The sequence below is a fragment of the Manacus candei genome, unplaced genomic scaffold, assembly GCF_025592945.1.
Source record: "Manacus candei isolate 608988 ecotype Guabito, Panama unplaced genomic scaffold, ASM2559294v1 h1tg000086l, whole genome shotgun sequence".
Classification (NCBI taxonomy): Eukaryota; Metazoa; Chordata; class Aves; order Passeriformes; family Pipridae; genus Manacus; species Manacus candei.
The window spans coordinates 933,669-952,609 of NW_026138134.1; the positions used below are offsets into that span (position 1 = coordinate 933,669).

The window sequence follows — 18,941 nt, forward strand, 5'->3', positions numbered from 1 at the left end:
CTGCCTATAGTCACAACTTGCTTGTCAGACACTACCCATCAGAGTACTAAACTGTGGGCCTGAACTCCAGTAAATAAAGGACCAATTTCTATAATGAAACCAGTAAATGAATAGATAAAAGTCAGTCAAATCCATTTTACCCTACATCAAGGACTTGGTATAAGAAAGGGGAGAAAAATCTCTCCTTTCCCCTCCATCTTATGGGGAAGAGAAAGGAAAGGGACGAAAAGTATTTTGAACTGAAGTTACAGCATGACAAAAGAATGGCTGTAAAATATTCTCAGATGGGGCTGCTGTTTTTATGTCCAGATGCTGCTTCAGCTCATGGAGTGACTCACAGCCTTCCATGTTATGCACCCTATATATCGTAACACTATAGAGCCAGAACATTCACTAGGATCAGTGCGTCTCCCTGAATAAGAGAGCAGATTTGGAGCTGTCCTAGTTAGGACAGCTGAGACCAGTTCATCACTGGATGGGTGTAACACAAAACTGTGTATTCTATAGCCTTCCATGCCATTTCCCAGAAACTGTTATCAATGAACCATTTACACCATCTGCACATAGAGCCTGACTCCTCAGGCTATAAACTAGGTGTTAAAAGGCCTGCGAGATAGGAGTTGCTCTTGTCCTCACACCCATTAAGGAACCCCCCACCCTGAGGGAGGTACTGAGCATTCCTGCCTGAACTGGAAGATATAATCTTGGAGTCTTTAACCACTCGTGGGATCCAGAGGAAGACTGCAGATCATTGCTCTCAACCAGACTGCAGACCACCGTTCTCGACTGGACTGCAACCACCACTTTTCAACCAGACTGCAATCACCACTCTTGACCAGACTGCAACAGCACTCTCACCAACAGGTTTTCCCCTCTCCTTTTCCTTTGGACTCAGGGGGCCCAAAGAACACCACTCTGTTCATGCCCCAGGGTGCTGGGTTATATATTTGGGTTTTGTGGGTTAAAACCAATTGTTTGTCTGTATAATCATACTTATTGTATTATTTTATTAAATTGTTATTGTGACTTATAATCTCTCTTTTGAGTGGAGTTCATTTCCCCTGCTGGTTTACCTTTAAACCAGCACAGGAGCCAAAGCAATTTGAGTGTTTCTGAGTTACACTAAGGGAACAAAAGAACATGTCTATCGATCAAGATAAAGTGACAAACTCATGAAAATCAAAGCTCAGGCACAAACTGATCCCTTCTTCTCTCATCACCCCCCCCCTTACCTTCAAATGGATGTAGCAATCTTTGAGCTCGGTTTGTCTGACCAGGGGCCCTTCCACAGGCCCAAACTGTGTTCGCTTCGGGATGCGCCGTTTGGAGAACACTCCTCCCAAAAACCTGTCAATGTAGAGCACCAGGGGCAGGCTGGCCCTCGCCCGGGTCAGCACGGGCCGGTTGGGGATGGGGTGCAGAGGGCCGTGTTTGGGGCACACCGAGGGGTGTGCATTATTGCACTCCTCACACCCTGCACACAAAGGCAGAGAGGACACTGTCAGGCACACACTCAGATGCAGCTCACAGACAGCCTTATCTCTCTCTAAACCTCTTTGGCTCAGCTGTGGGAACATTATGCCAATAGTCTGTCTAGATTTTACAACATTAGAGAGGGCAGCCTCCTGCAAAATGAAGAACGAAGCAGTTCAGAGACTTTACCCAAGACAGAATCTTGTCTTGTCAGTACAGCAGCCCAATGTGAGTCCACATTTCTGGGCATAAAGGTGTTTACTCATTACTGCTAAAACCGGAATTGTTCTCAATTCCATTTATTGATGGAGGAGAAAGAAAAAAGGGGAGGGCAGGCAATACATGAAATACTACTTCAAATGCTTACACAAATCATTGGGATCAAAGGGTCGAGGTGGATCCGGATCCCATTCATCCATGTCAGAGTCTTCCCCATCTTCATCCTCATCTTCATCCTCATCATCTTCCTCTTTTGTTTCTATCCTTTCTATTTGATTCTGCAGAGGTGCTAAAGGGTCAGAACCATCCACTGCCTCCATGGGAGGTAACACCTGGTTATGCACCGGTAATGATGCCTGGGGAAAGAATTCACAAACCATTAAAACTGATTCAGGAAGAAAACTACACTTATAAAGATGAGCAATGAAGGTCCTTGCTAGTCTACCCTTCCTGCTTCCTTTGGTAATGGAGAGAAGGACAAGGGGAAGTGAAGCAGCTGATAAACAACTGCTGAGGGATGTTTTGTGTTGCTGCTGCTGAGGCCTCGCTCAGGACACCTCTGTGTCACTCCCTGCCTCCACCCTTCCAAGAACTCAGTTCCCAGGAGAAGAAACTGAAATCAGGGAAGCTCTGCACCCTCGCAGAACTGTTGAAACAAAGTCCAGGCTCTGTGGAAATAATCTAGAGCCTAAAGCTGTATTTTAACTTCTTTTGTACAAGTGAGAAAATCCTGCACTTTGGTACATGATCTTTTAAAACCAATCCCCAAAGCACACAGGCAGAGATAATGAGGGATGAGGTAACATGGGGCCTAGATATAAACTATGGGCCATGAAGGACAGTTGAGACCATTGCATTCTTACACTAATTTTCAAGTTTATCCCTTTATTTCCCTAAAAAAACAATTAAGTATTTTAAATGCAGTGCATATTTCATCATCCACACAGGTTTCTCAGGTGGAGAACAAAAAATCCTACCCCCAGTAAAGCTGCCTGAAAACGCTGTCAAGGAGACCACTGGCAAGTGGATGTTGCTGTGACAGTCAGCGTTACACCTTCTGTTATCTTCACTTTCCAACGCTAGAGGAGAATTTTAAGGTGGCTGCTCAAGACAGAACCATCTGTACAACAAGTTTCTCTGTATATTAAACACATGATCTCTCCTAAAAAAACCCCACACATTTCATGGTGACACTATGGAAGACAGTACAAATCTGTGCTACAGTTTCTCACACTCAGCCACGTGCCATCCCCTGAGATGATGGAGCAATGGAATCAGGACATGGAAAAGGAAAGGGTGCCTGGCACTTACTCTATCTGCTTGTGGCCCCTGCTCCAGAGCCACTGGCTGGGGGGGGTCGGCAACGCTGCCGAGCACGGACAGGTTGGTGGGGTTCATGCTCTGAGCAGCAGCAGGCAAGAGCACCGTTACCTAAAATCACAGGCACTCATTTTAGCACTGCACAGTTCCATCAGGCACTTCCACATGGGCCCTGCCCACCATGCACAGCTCCCTCGAGCCCTGCACTCACTGGAAACTACAGCACTGCAATGATCTCGAGGGTTTTAGAGAGGGGTGATGGGCTTGGAAAGAACCTGCAGCTCCAGGGACAAAGAGAAAGGCTTCAAACCTCAGTCTAGACTTTGCAACTTCTGAATTATCTATCACCCATTTTTAAATCAAGGCCCTACCCAGCCTGGGTTCAAACGGCACTAAAAGATGTGAGGAGCTCTTTAGCTCCTGGTAAAACCACTGATTTGGGGTCTTTTTCTCTTCTACGCACAAATTTACTTTTTTTTTTTAAGGGAAAAGGTAAAGAAGGGAAAAGAGACGTCTCCTCTTTTTTGCCTATCTTTCTTTTTCTCAAGCAAACCCTGCTCATGGCAGGGTGTTGGAACTAGATGAGCTTTAAGGTCCCTTCCAATCCAAACTATTCTGTGATTTTATGATCCAGGATCCTTAAAAATGAATCCAAGACAAGTGTATTGACCTCACTGGAAGATCAAACTCTCAAACTAGAGGATTCCAACCATTATTTTCCTCTACATTATTTGGTCACACTATACATTTCTGTTTACATACTTTTTTGGGGCAGTAACAACCAAATTAATGCCTATTACCACACTGTTCTCACATATTCAGCAATAAAACTAAGCAGAAATAAGATCCCAGGAATCACCTTTCCTATCTTTTGTTTCCTGCTTATCTGTACAGGAATTTGCACAGGTGTCCCACATGATGTTTCATCCTTCTCTACAGTTGACATCATGTGGTTTCTAGTTTGTGCCTCTGACTGTTAAGCAGCTTTTATGCTAAAATCCAAGCCCCTGCCTCTCTGCAGAGTGCTTAATAAATATCAGATAAAACTGAGTGCAGTGAATTGTGCCAGCAGTGAAGGAGCACACAAGAAAATCCATAACACAAGGAGACAATCTTAAAACTCCAAATCTAATTGCTTTAAGAGGTATTAAGAGTAATTTATGCAACTGCTTAAAAACTACAGCAAAAAGACTTCAGGGAGCAGTGCGATGGTAAAGAGGACACCAGGATGACAGTTGAACTAAGCTGTCTAGTATTTTCATTTCTGATGCCAAGTGGCAACAGGAAAGGCATTATTATTCCATGGCACAGCTCCAGTCTGCCAGTGAGCAGAGGGTCACACGAGCTTGTACCTACTATTAGCATTGCCTACTCCTAATCACACTTCAAACATACCCTTACTTCCATTTCCATGTCGGGCACTGCACAGAGTGTAGGCATTATTTTTAAAAACTTTTCAATTTCTTTTTAAGATAAAGTTTCTTTTAAAAGACAAGGGGAGTTTTCATTGTTATTTCATCATTTGTTGTCAGTTCAGGGATGTCCCACGTGACATGCTGATGTAAAAACACCTGCAGAGGCAGGAGTTGCCACAATAAGGGATTAACTAGCCTCCAAAAAATTAATATATCTGCCAGGACTGATGTCAGAAAGTGCTGGAAGGGAGGACAGGCTGAGGACACACGCAAGTGCTCCCGCCCTTGTACCTGGGATGGTAACAGCACATCTCCTGTTAGAGTCTCATCGGCACTGCACACAAGTAATCTCTACTTTTAATTAATCATGTGTGTTAAATAAGCTTTAAGACAATTAAATAGGAATTTTTGGCTTCTTAATGCGGGGAAATTGATGTAGCAAAATATTCCAGAGAACCAGAAGACAGGTAACACCTTTACTGTGTCAATCATTGTTTCCTGTCTGTGCCTCAACAGTTTATAAAGTCTTTGAGCAATAAAATTTGTTTTCAGTACACATTCAACCCTTTGCTCTGCCCCAAGACTGTCAATAAACACCCATTTTAATGATGACTTGAGTGATGATTCAGATCCAACACATCCATTCACACATGCCATTAAAGCAGTAATGATTTAAAGTCCATGACAGCAGAGAATTTCAACTAGAGAGACCTGAAAGTAGCTGTCTATACCTGGTTACCACAATACAGTCCCCAAAGATAAGTAAGAGTTAACAATAAAACCTTTGAATCCATGAGGCACTACAAAAAAAGGAAAATCATCGAAACTTTATAAGCACAGGCTCCATTTTATTCTATTCCCCGCCTACCTCACATTGGCAAGCCCAGCACACCCTGATGAGGTAAGGGAGCCACTCACTGAACTTCCTCAGGTTTTACACTTCATTTCCTGTGAAGCTTCTAGTAAAAGTAGCATTTGATCCAATTTTTCTATCCCTCAAGAGCCTTTTGTGGACTTAAAAGGCATTTGGATCAGAATCTGTATGAGGACAACTGCAAACCCAGCCTTTCCAGAATGGCATGTTCAGATAAAGTCAGCCACATCTGCTGCTGACTCATTTAAAGGGACACTGTTGAAAGATTTTTCATTATATCTAGGGCAGTAAATTAGAATTTTTGTTGAGCATGAATTGAAGTCAATAAACTCAAAGTCAGTCTTAACTTTCATTATCATTCATGCACAAGCTGGCCATAGCAATAGCGGGTTTTTGCCCTTGATCAGGATGACAGGACATAACTGAAGACTGGTTTTGGACAATTGCAGGGACAGTCGTTACCCTCTAGCACCACAACAATGTCCCTTTACCTTCCCTAACTCTCCCCTTACAGTTTCAGGTCCAAGATAAGCAGTGTCTCTTCCTTACCTGCTGGGTGGTGGCATCCTGTTGGACATAAGCCACTTGGGATGGATCTGTAAACAGAGTCTAGACAAAGTGAAAAAGGCTTATCAAACCAGCCCTGGTGTTGTTTACTACCAAGTCACACAAAAATTACCCTGCCACCAAGAAATGACCCACATTTAAGCCTCTGCCAACTTCTAACATGACTATTATCACAGAACTTTACTTCGACTTACCCAAGTGGATCTACACAGATAGAAATTAAAATTGGGTGGTGCTCCATAAAAATTTATTATCATAATTATGTGGCACTTTTCATCTGTATAACTAAAGTGTTTCACCTGGTTTATCTTTTTTAATTACAGAAATCATTTGTCAATTGTTGATTTGATAGAATCTACAGGATTCTAATTCAATTCAAAATCTCTACCAAAACTACCTAAAGGCAGGATAGAAGATAACTGTAAGGTTTTTCTTCCTGCAAATTCGCAAGACTTCTGCACACTTTCTTTTGAGGAGCTATCAGGCACATCCCACATGAAAATTTAGTAAGGGCAAGATGCTGTTTAATTTCATAGAAGATATGCCAACTCCAATATTCTGCAAGAACAGCCCTGATGGGAGCCTGGAAAAGCAAGACTCAGATGAAAACTAAGGATTGACTGAGGTCAGCCTTGCCTACTTTGCCAAAACCTGAGCTTGTAGCAGCTTGGCTCAACAAAATAAGGCATAATACAATTTCCTTTAGCACTCTGATAATTTAATCTCAGTTGCGTGACAGTATCTTTTGACAAAATGATAGTATTCAGAGTTTTGGAGTTAGTTGTCAGTAACTTCCTGGGAGATATCCTCCCAAAATATCCTCTCAGGACAACCCACCACGTAAGAGCTGTTTTTATGTAACAGCTGAGGGCTGCACAGGACAGACCGTGCCATAAGGCCCTGCCAGCGTGGCTGGGGGTGTCAGGTACGTGCACTTTGCAGCTCTGCTAATCTGTCCTGTCAGCAAAAACATTATAAAACACCCTCCACAAAGCCAGCCTGGTCCTTTTGAATCTGTCCACACAGAGCCACAGATGCACAGCATATTAACCCCATCCAAACACGTGCTGTCAGGGAATAAAAGCTATTTGATATGATTATGCAAAAGCAAAAGAATATAAAAGGTCTATAAAATCAACAACTCTGCAGAGAGACTACAAAATTAGGTTGAATACACTGAGATCCTCTGCAAGAGACTGTTATTGTAACTATCAATTAGGACAACTGCGTTACACAAAACAAGGACTCTTCCAGAAGGCACATAGATGGCTTTTAGCTTTTTACTGAATACAACAGAGGCAGAATTTCTGGAGAGATTATCCATGTTTTGGAAAACACCTTTGAGTTAATTATAATCTCGTCCACCTTCAGTGAAATAACCAGCATTTCACAATTCATAGCCTCCACATCCTTTGATGAGCACATTTGCACATCAGACAAATGAACAGCACGAAGTCCCTGCTCAGCAGTGGGCAGGAAAAACTGCTATTTTCCAGTCGTACCACTTGGCTGGTGACTGGCTTTCATCCCAAACAAGACTGGTTTGTTTTCTAGGTGCCAAACCCGGGCTGGGCTGGGAACCACACGTGCCTGCGTAGCCTCCACGGGGTGGATGTAAACGAGGGTGTGCTCCGAGGTGTCCACCGAGGTGTAGGAGGTGCCATCGGCCGTGTAAACCACCTGCTGGGACGGGCCCCGCTCCTGCTCGTCGCTGTACACGATCTGCGCCACCGCCCCCCCCTCGGGGACAAAGTGCACCTGGGGGGGAAAACACGTCCTGGAGTGACACCACAGCAGGCCTGGGGGACAACACAGGCTGCCTTGGGAAGCAGGGAGAACCTCAGTTTGAAATTGTCACTGTCTAACACACATTTAAAATCTCATTGAATTATGGTGGCAATATGGAAACTTGGACACCAACTCCCATCAGTTCCTGGTTTTACTCTGCATTGTAACTCAACTGGTATAAATGGCACCCACCCATACTTAGTTCTTGCACTAAGAACAAGAGAAGAAAAGAGAAGCCTAAGAGAAGAAGTTCATATTTGAACTGGTGTATGTATGGAATTTATTGGTACGTTGTTTCCCTTTATGCTCATGTTCCTTTCTGGATTTATGATAATGACTTCATTCAGCTAGTTCTGTAGTTGCAGATAATTTCTTTTATCTTATGAAGGGCTAACAGAACTTATTAACTCTGATATTACTTCAAGTTATAGTACTGCACCTCTCAGAGGCAGCAGTAGGGCATGTGATATTGCTTCTCTCTAGTATGTACATGCAGTATCAGGAGAAAATTCAGCTATTTAAACAGACAAACGTAACTGAAAGCATTAAGCAATGATTCCAAGGACTACTGGAACAAGTTATGTCTAGGGCAGCAGTTTAAATCCAAACAAGTTGATTTTGACAGAACATTATGATCATAAATGATGATTAGTGGCCTACATTAGTCAGAATACTGAATTCCAGTGGAAATAGGAACACATTTAGCTTTTGACATCCTTTATATGCTGAAAACCTTTTCCAGTGTATAGGAAAATAGGACAGTTAGCAGGAAACCTAGTTTGAGTATCTGTATTCATATTCACATCAAACACTTTCACATAAAACGATGCCACAGTTACATGTTTTGTTTATTTTGTTTCACCTTTCAGCTTATGCTACAGGAGACACCTGGTACTCCCCCGTGGCTGCTCAGTGCTGATTCTGTACAATAAATCCTCAAACAAACACTACAGTTTCACATTTGGAGAGCACTCTGCAAATACTAATTAAGACTTAAAACTGCTGTGTGCAAACAGCAGCATAGTTATCCCCTTGTAGAGAGAAGGGAACAGGAGCATTGAAAACTGCCTTTCTTGGCAAATTTCAAAGCTGGAAATTACCAGGAGAGGCAGAATTTCTCAGCTTGTGTGTCAAATACCATGCAGCACCCTCTTCATTACATACTTAAAAGAATAAATCAATTTACAGCCTTTTAGAAATTCCCAGCTGCGTTGTCTCAGAGTCAGAGGGACAAGCTGCACACATCAGAATCTGACTGCATTAGTCGCCTACAATTAACATTTCTCCCTTCCTCAGTACCCAGATGTCTGACAGGAAAAAATTATTCATTACTTTCCCCAAGGTCCACCCACAGCTCCAACTGATTCGACTGATGCCATCAAACAGGCTGCCACAGACCAAAGATTTTGTTAATATCCATTACTCTGAGCACCCTTTTACTTTCCCACATGGTTTTGTATATACATATATATATATATATATACATATATATATTTGGACACTGAAACTTCTAGAGCCACTGGCTGGTTTTATTCAGCTCGGTTTTAGAGCTTTGTGTCTTCACTGCTGTGGTTTGCACAGCTCAGTTTCTGAAGCTTTAATCCAAAATCACCACAAACATGTTTGTATTTCTCCTCAAATAAAAGCTGAGCTTTGAGACACTAAGCCAGGGTTGGATGGGAAACAAAACCTCCACATCAATCCCAATCCATCCTGAGCAGAATGAGCTCTGAAAAGCACTAATCACCTGAGCAGTGCTCTGTTCCTGTGCTGCAGAGTCAGCCCACACCTGGGAACCTTCCTCTTTCAAGTCCATCTCCTCCCTGCTGGGGTGTTCCATGAGGAGAGGGATCTACTGAAGGAATGTCTAGCTGGAGGGATTCATCTGTTCACTGTGTTTCTGCTTCCAGAAGACAAGGTGATCTTCAGCAACATGGCTGTAAAAACGCAGAGGGCAGAAATGTTAAAACCAGTGTGAGGTAATTACTATCATCGGCTACCACACTTCTGTACCACAGAGTAAAGCAGGCTTGGCTTTACAAACACTTCCTTTTAGACCCAAACACCTTAGTTAGGGGAATAAAGGAAGAGAAATCATATTTCATTTGCCATGGTCAAGTCATGCTGTGCAACACTTTTCATGTCCCATTGAGGAAACAAGTTAACCATTGCTACCGCAGCACTGAAACATTACACTGAATTCTTCCGGCACATCTTTCCTTGGCCACAGGCAGACCATGACACATTCTCCACATTGTCCTTCTGGCACCTACAAGCCTAGAAATCAGTAAATAATGCAAAAAATGGACCCTAGGCTTCCAACAGGAAAACACTACATTCAGAGATGCATGACCAGTTTGCCTGAAAGAGGTTCTGGGGGAGCACAAAAGGGCTTTCCATGAACAAGCAGCTTTCACCTTGGACAAAACCTCAGTCCTGGGTAGTACAAGGCAGTGTTACAACAGCCAACTTCTAAAAAAGAACAATGAAACTCAAGCTCTAATTCACATGAGCCCCAAGATCCCGACAAACTGCTTCCAAGCTTGATTTTATTCACCTCTCAGAGTTTTATTGGGGCCTCTCAATCTGCCGTTGGGATCCCAGCAGGGTAATTTACAGCTCTGGTGATTGGTTTAGTCAGTGGTTCAGCACCTTCCCAATCCTTCCCCTCTAATGTCATATTAAATCACAGGAATTAGCATGAGGCTGAGCCCATTTAATTTCTCAGCTCCTCCAATTAAGGTTATTTTATACCCAGTGCCTCTCTGGACCGATCCAGCCTGTGCTCCGAGAGGGAAGCAGAAGGCTCCTTGCTGATGCTTTCATTCATTTGCATTTTAAATGCAAATTATTTTAGTCATAATTTATCCCTATAAATGTTAGCATTTGGCTTGTCATTGACAAACTGAAAAATAGATAAGGAGGGGTAGAAAAAGCAGCAGGCACTTTCTGCCTCCTGCTAATTTTGCCAGCAAGGACTGAGCTATGCAGACCCGAGCACTGACTGTTCCACCAGTCCTGGCCAGGGAGAAATCAACAGGAGAGGGAAGTCTCACAGTAACACCGCTGAACTGCGTGGTAGAGGGGAAAAAATGGGAATAAAGGGACAGAAATCTTATCTCCATCAACATTGCTCAATACAAAACATCCCCAAAAAGCACTGAGGAGAAAAATTAAAAACAAATCCATGTACCTGAGTGCAACGCTTGAGCTCAGGATCTCATTAGTACCAGCAAATTAACTGCAGCAAACAATTAGGAGTGATAAACACCAGCCTTGCTCTGCAAGTGTGAAAGCCAGGGTCATTGACAGATAAATATTATTAGATAAATATCATGTCTTTAAGATAAATATTATTAGATAAATATCATGTCTTTATATGTCCCAGAACACACAAGCTCTGATCTATAAATAAATATCATCCATCCCTACACAGCACCTTTTATCCAGCTACTTGTCATGTTATTAAGGATTAAATCAGGGATTTTCTCATACCTAATCCTACCTCATTCACTGACCTCCAGCGCTCATTTGATCACCACGGTGTGACACGTGACAGCATTTATGTCGGTAACACACTCTGAGCAATTTTAATGTAAAATTTAATACCCATCCTGTTGATATTCTTTGGTTGGTTTATCCCCAACAGCTCTTTTCCTTAACTGTCAGTATTAATCAAGAGCCAGTTCAGATAATTGCACTAACAATAGCCAGTAGTTTAATCAATTACCTAATTGCTTAGAAAAATAAACACTATAAGTTTCAATTTTGGGTGGCTTGATTTAAAAAAAAAAAATTAACCTGTTAAAAAGAATATAATTAAATTAACCAGTGATTGAATTAAGGGAAAGGCACAGTTCTAGCTAATTCCACATGGTGCAACAAGTAGCAGACTTTTTGGCTGACCTTCCCCACCAGCAGACACTGAAGGGCTGAGGGAAGATGCTGACTCACTCCTGCAGACTCATTTTGGCACAAATACCCTACAACTTTAGTGCAAAGGTGACCAAAGAGTTCAGGCAGGGCCTTTAATAGACAAAATGGGGCATTACGATTCATCTCTGGAAAAAAATAGTACCAAAGAGTTGCAAAGGAAAGCAGAAGACAGTCATGTCGCGGTTCTGAAGTTAGCACTCATGTCAAATCTTGGGGAAAAAAAAAAAGCAAGGCTGAGCCAACTTCAGGGGCTCGGTGGTGCAGTTTCTATAAACGGTCCTGTTATTGCTGTTCTTCACAGAAATGAAAATAATAAACAGCTCAGCCAATTGTGCACCAATAAGGGACAAAATCAGGAGCTGCAGGATTTGCTGATACTTTCAACTTCTGTACTTACAAATACATCCTAGATCTGCCTCTGGTGTGCATTCCTACCAAAGCTTGGATGTCCATGAATTCTATCAGCATTTCTATAATCACCAAGATACACTGAGAAGCACATTTCCCTGGAAACATAGATGTGTTGAGAGAGGAGTGCAGGACACAGGCTGTGTCCCAGAGAGGTCCCAAGGACTGGCAACAAATAGCACAGGAGGCAGGAGCAAGTGTTGATATTAAGCTGTGAAACAAGCCCAATGGCAGGAGCTGGAACACATGATGTGGCCCCAAGTCACTGCCACAGAACTGCCTGGAAACACCAGCACCTGAGGGAGTTTTCTAACACTGATGACAAAGACCAAACTAACTTTGCTCACTACTCCTCCATAGGAGTAACTAACTCCTCCTGTTAATCCTGCAGGATCTAATTTCTTCCTCCAAAACCTCCTTTCAATACCCATTACAGCTCTGACACCAACAACCACAGCACCCTGAGACTTTAACCACTTCCCTGTGAGTTCCTCTCAGTTTTGGTGGTTTTTCAGCAGAAATAAACACGGAACTTTGGGCATAAGCACTGCCAAACCGTTGGCATGCAGGGAGCACTCTCTGCACTGTTTGCCCATGGATTATCCTTTGCAATTGTTGATTTTTCTCACCATATCTCACACACATGAGACATTTTCAGACAAGCTAACCAAACATCAGGACGAGCACCTCAATGTGAAGCTCTGCTATGTCCAAAGGATTACCATATGAATTTGTACAACAATTTGAAACTGAATTGCAGAAATCCTACAAGAAAAAAAGATAATTAAAGATAAAAGGAGCTGTGATAGGATATACTCAGCTTTTTCCCAATATGGAGAAATTAGGCTACATTTTGTAATGATAATCCATGTAGAGACTAGTCAAACAATAAACTAAACAGCTTGCCTAAACTAATGTTAAATTTATGTGTTGTGTATGTCACAACTATATTCTCTCTCCTCAGTTCTGATCCACTGGTAATGACACTATAAAGTTTAAGAGGCCTGGCTCAAATATTATTTAATACTCCATTTTTTGTCGTAACAAGTATTTCAATAACTTGGAGATGATGGAATTTGAAAGATTAGTCATATTATGAGGCACATCACCCAATAATCATCAACAAATCTATCAGCATCCCAATGTTTTCATCCAACCTCATAAGCATCATGCACATGAGTGAAAGCAATGCCAATGTTGAGACGGTAAATCATTTACAACAACTGCAAAGACAGCATCTACCTCCCCAAAACAGCAGGCATCCTCTCCCAGTCCACGCTGGGTGATGGCACAAGCTGAAATGGCAGCAGGTATAAATATCTCCCAGTATCACTCCAGTACGTCAGAGTGGCGAGGCAGTGACAGTCCTGTGTGTCACTGGTGTGAATCAAATACAATGCAAACCAAGAACCAGCTCAGCTCCCATGACTTTGAAATATCTCCTCCAGTGGAAGATTAGCTCATTCTGAGCTGTGCAAGTAAATCAACCACCCCTTCAAGACAAAACAGGTTGGTCTCTACACCATTCACATTTACCTTCCTTTTTTCAACACCCTCTGGGACCTGCTGGTGTCACAGACCTCCAATTTTTCTCTTAGTTTTTGCTTTTTACATCCAATCCAGAACATCTCATTAATAGCAAAGCTTCTCTGCAGCTCCTGATGCCTGGAAAGCACCTTTGTGTCATTGTCTGAAGAGTTCTTCATCTCTTTTGGAAATCTTGCTTGAAAACTCCTTTTGTCCTCCAGGACACTCTCCAGCTCCTCTCTCCTGTTCCTGTGGGATGGTGTTTCCTCTGGAGCTGTGTTATTAAATCAGCAACTTCCCCATGTACTGCATTCAGCTGCAGAGGATGGGAAAGCACTGCTCTAGGGGCAAAGTGGCTCATTCCCTATCCAGCAGAAATGTCCTTCCTGCCCTCAGCATCAGACCCCCTGAGCCATCACAACCCCCACGTGTGACACCCCACACGTGCACCCGTGACTCCCCGAACACTCAGGGAGTGGCAGTGAATGGTGCTCTAACAGCAAAGTCACTGCCATTTTGTGCTCAGTGTCTGAGTGTTTTGGACACAAGTTGAACACAGTGAACTCAGTGCTTCAAAGGAAAGCTCAGAAATTCAGAGAAAAACACCACCAAAAAAACCCAAAAATCAACAGTAACCGTATTTTCTTGGCTATTAGGAATGGCAATTTCTCTCAATGCTGCAACTACACAAGAAGATACAGAGACAAAATCTCTGGGGAATTCATCTGCAGCAACCTCTGCAAATCTCACTAAGGACATTCTACTGAAAAACCCAAGCCAGTGGCTGCCAAACACTCGTTTTTGTCCCTTCTCTGGAAAGAGAAGAATGGGGGAATATTAAAGCTGAGCGAGGGGCAAAGTCCCCCTCCCTGCTCAGGGAGCCATAAAGCCACTGCAGCGTCTCAAATGAGAACCCACTTTACAATAATGGTGCATAAAGCAGATAATGTGATTTACTCCCCGGCGTAAGGGAGGTTTGCCATCACCTGGGATTCCCTGCAGCAATAACAGCAGGGACTATTAGTTTAATCCTCCCAGGACTGAGCTCACTGACCACCCAGCCATGTGCAAAGGCAGCAAAATTGGTACAAAAGGGGGTTTATGACTCTGGGTCTTCCTCCAGCTTTTAATATGAAAATGATTTATTGTGTTCCAAAGGAACATCACATGTGTCTCCAAAAAGCTTTATCCCACACTTAAGTTAATTACCCCAGCTTTCCTAGAAGGCAGAGCGGGTGCATTTCCTGAGCTGCCTTGGCAGGAACAGGCTTTCAGTGCAGCAGGAAGGGTTTGAACCTCACTGAGGACTGAGTCACCACTGCGTCACCTCCTCTGCAGCACCGTCCATCACATGCACACATTGTTTCAAGGAACTCTGGTGCATTTTGCCTGAATGGTAACAATCGGGTAATATATAACCACAATATTTATGTTTTACTGGCAAGTTAAAAATGGAAATCATACATAGGGCTGGGACAGCAAGGATTATTTATTTCCACAAAAGGAAAAATGGCTTCAATTTATTTAGTCATGTAATAAAGAGAAGAGCTCAGCCAAACACCAACTCAGTCTTTATTCCAATTGTGCATAATGGATCTATCTACATCCATATCCTTACGGCATATCCATCATAAGAACAACAATGAGCTAGAAGAGAACTCTTAGATCGTCAAGGCCAGTCCTTTCTTACTGTGTCCAATGTGTCACAGTCCTTTTCCTCCAGGGACAGTGCCCAGGCACTAGAGGTGACAGCACGACCGCCTGATGGAACTATTCTCACAACCTGTGAGGTGAAAGTCCATTTCTACCACAGAATCCAGGAGATAACCCAGCTCCACAGGAACAGGTTAACATTCCTGAGGACTACCCGGGCTTGGCTCAGACACCTACTCAGAGCCGCTCTAAGGATGCTGAGTCCCAACTCTTGTATAACCAAGTTTCCCACAATATCTTCTCCCTCGGAGTGGGCAGAGACAAGTTCATGACTTTCTATATATGCACATGCTCTTCTTTAGTCACCTCTCCTCCCATTTGCTCAACATCTACATATCCACTCCAATTGACTCCTTTCTCCCGCCCTCAGCTTCCTGAATCCGTGACCACGTTCTCCACATCACTTTTTTTCCCAATCTTTCATCCTCTGTGATATCATGGTGTGTTGTATCACTGCTTGAGGCAGTGACCCTGCCTTCCTAAATTTGGTTTATAAATGACAGAGGGAGAAGTTGATAAAACAAGAAAACAGGGAACACATGTATTTCAAAGTACAAGATGACAAAAAAAGGAAAAGTGTCTGTATCAATGTGTGCTACAGTGCTGCCTACACAGCCTTCAAGAAGGCACACTCAGGGTTTACTGTAAGAAAACAAACTGTTCCCCTCCAGCTTCCTCCTGCCACTTAGTCTCTCATCCTTTCCTACTCCAGCAGCTCTTCCCAAAGGAACTATCAATTGGAAGGGGTTGTTCCCCTTCCTACAAGTGGATGGTGCTGCTCCCATTCCCTCCCTTTCCCACCCCCCTGCATCTCTCCTCTGAATTAAATCACTCTTAAAATTCAAAAGACAAAACTACCTTGTTTCTGCCTATGAAAACCACACCTAAGCTGGCTCCTGCAGAATAGCTGCTTCTCTGAATTACCCCAGAGAACAAATGGACTATCTACACCTTAAAAGAAGTGAGGACTGAGATAGAGAGACATCTCAGGGCTACACCATAACTTCTGTGTGTTTTACTAGCAGGAAATAAAAGTGACAAATAGGCCCCACTTCGTGTTTAAGTCCAAACAAAATTCACCATACAGAAGCAGCCCCTGTAATTAGCTACACTTAAAAGGCCATTAGAATTCAGTTTACCCAGCTGTAAGCAGCTGCAGGTGGTCAGGAACACACTCGAAGTGGCTACTGACTGCAAAGAAAATTACCCTGGCAATGCTCATCCAGGGATTTTCTGTGCAGGGTAGGAGTAAGAAGACACGCCACAGACCCGTTTCTCTCTAAAAGCAAATTGTCAATTATTCCATCAGATAATATTAATAACAATGACATCAATATCTCATTCTGTAGCCAAGGTAATAAAGCTGTCTGGTTTCACACATGTAGCAAAGTGCCAAAACCCATCTCAGTTCAGGAGGTAAGTTTTCCATTTAAGGACTGACTAGAGCAATACACCCTCTTGTATTATTTTTCCTAGAAATGAAGGCATTAGAAGGCTCGAGTCTGCCAATTATTTTATTGTGGCCACAAAAGCAGCAAAGAATCCTCTTGTAAAATCAGTTGGTGATTCATTAGCATCTCATCTTCTAACTGAACTAAAAGAAAAAAAATAACTGAATTATTAAAAATATACAGAGGAAAGCTTAAGTTCAGTATGGTCTCTATTCCCACTGAAACTCAAAGAGAAATCTTGACAGGCATTTTACACACCCATTTTTGTGCTTGTTCATTCTTTAAGGGCCTGTAAGAATCACAAATATATCATGATACAACAGACAGGTTGGTCCTCAGGTACCAAAAAATGCATTGCAAATACTGACCCTTCATTTGTCAAGGCTATGGAGGTCAGTATCTTAAACTAGGTTTAAATTCTGATTTAGGGTCCCTGCAAGAGTCCTCCCGAGGCTTTGCAATGAACAGTAAACAAGAGGTGACCACACATAGCTTGGAAGATCTTGTACAGTGAAATAACCCTATAAAGGTGAGTTTTCTCTTTAGGATGAGTAATTCTGAAAGGCATAGCACCAGAACCTCATTTTTCCATTCCAACTTAATCATTTAACAAGCTCCCACAAATTTTTAATGGAACCGTGGAGTTTCAGGAGAAGGAACAGGACAAGCCACCACCAAAATGCGGGGAGCAAAAGATGCACAAAAAGCTACATTCTATAACCACATCGCAGACCACAAGAACAGGGGTTTTGGCAAAGACAACCACGGTGGCACCAAGACGAGCATCAGGAGAGCAGTGAACCCACAGCTCCCACTTGCAGCAGCTGCTCTTGCTCACACCGGGACCCTCATGGACAGAACCACCTCAGGGCAGTGGGGAAGGGGCTGCCTTCCCTCCACACCAAGCCTCAGGGCTGCCCAGCTGGGAGCCTTTCCCTGCTGGGTCCACACCGCTGCCCAAAGGGTCCCCTGACACCCCCCTGGGGCAGGACCCCATGAAGTTGGGACCCCACGACAGGCAAGCCCCCACGGCCCCTCAAAGGGCGGACTGCCAGCCCCGCCTCCCCCACCTGCACCCCCTTATATACCCTCCGCGGCCCCCCGCCGCCTCACACAGCCAATCCGAAGACGGGGTGCGACGCCCCCTCCCCTAAATAGGCCAATAGGAGGCAGAGGCGCGAGGCCAGCGGCCAATCAGCAGGCGCGCGTGCCCCCCCCCCCGCCAGACCGCCCGCTCTCCGCCGCCCCCCCCCCGGCCCCGCCTGAGGGCCCCGCGCCGTCGGCCCCCCGGGAGGGCGCCCGGCGGTCAGCCGGCCCCGACCACTGCGGACCGGGGGGGGACGCCGGCCGCTGGCCAGAGCACGGGCAGCGCGGGGGCCACGGGCTGGCAGCGCAGGGCAGGGCAGCCGTGCTAACCGCAGGGCGAGCGGCCCAGAGCAGTGGTGGAGGGATGAGACCCCCGCAGTGCCGGGGGGGGCAAAAAGATGGCTGCGGCAGCCCCCCCCGCTGCTGAGGTGCCGGGGTCCGGACTGTACCACGCAGGGAGGGGGGGAGCAGGGGTGGGGGCAGCCCCTTCTCTTCGCGACCGGGGCGGGTGGGGGATCCCGGCTGGGCCGAGGCGGGGGGGGAGAGCGGACTGTACCTCTCCCGCGGGGGGGTGGGAAGGGGAATGAGTGCGCCGTGCTCCCCCCCCCCCCACTGGCGGGAGCCAACGGTTTATCCCGGCCCCGCACCGCCAGCTCTGGGCGCCATCTTGGGTGCGACTAAAACAACAAGTCCAAAACCCCCGGCGAGTCCCCGCGGCGTCCCCGGGCCGCGCTGCCCTCCCGGACCGTCCCATCCCGTTACCTGAGGGGGTCCCGTGCGGGCGCCGTGCCCCGGCCGCCGCCGCCGGCCGCACGGCGGCCCCGAACCCCCCCACCTGTCCTCACCTCACAATGGTAGCTGCAGAGCGGGAGGGGGGGGCGGCCGCCCGGGCCTCATTAGCATAATCTGCCTGGCAACAGGCCGTGGCGCAGCGCGCTGATTGGCTGAAGCGTCTCCGCCCGCCACGATGGGGCACAAAACTGCTCCAGGGAGGGCTAGGAGTACCCAGGTCAGGGGGCTGGGTGTGGGGGGTGGGGGTACAGGTAGACGTACAGGGAGTGGAGGACCGGGGCCCGCGGGGAGGGGAGGGGACGGGACGGGGGGCACCCCGGCCCGCGCTTTCGCTCCCCCCTGCGACTGCGCGCGGCCAATCAGGGCGTCGCT

General features: G+C 45.2%; 1 protein-coding gene and 1 pseudogene across 8 annotated transcripts in view; one reads left to right on the plus strand and one right to left on the minus strand.

Annotated features, from left to right (window-relative positions):
• PRDM10 (PR/SET domain 10) overlaps nt 1–18,733 on the minus strand; it is a 44,973-nt gene extending 26,240 nt beyond the window's left edge. The window contains exons 1-7 of one of the 8 annotated variants that reach the window (XM_051812403.1): nt 18,623–18,733; nt 9,404–9,593; nt 7,459–7,626; nt 5,851–5,910; nt 3,004–3,123; nt 1,841–2,048; nt 1,233–1,474 (exon numbers count right to left, since the gene is read on the minus strand). In XM_051812403.1, the coding sequence (XP_051668363.1) occupies nt 1,233–1,474; nt 1,841–2,048; nt 3,004–3,123; nt 5,851–5,910; nt 7,459–7,626; nt 9,404–9,496 (891 nt within the window). In that variant the 5' untranslated portion in view covers nt 9,497–9,593; nt 18,623–18,733. Of the gene's footprint in view, nt 1–1,232; nt 1,475–1,840; nt 2,049–3,003; nt 3,124–5,850; nt 5,911–7,370; nt 7,432–7,458; nt 7,627–9,403; nt 17,873–18,539 lie in introns of those variants that run through there. The other 7 variants (XM_051812400.1, XM_051812402.1, XM_051812401.1 and 4 more) reach the window with 7 other exon arrangements.
• LOC127482193 (basic salivary proline-rich protein 3-like) lies at nt 17,371–18,725 on the plus strand (annotated as a pseudogene).
• Nucleotides 18,734–18,941: the final 208 nt, after the last annotated feature.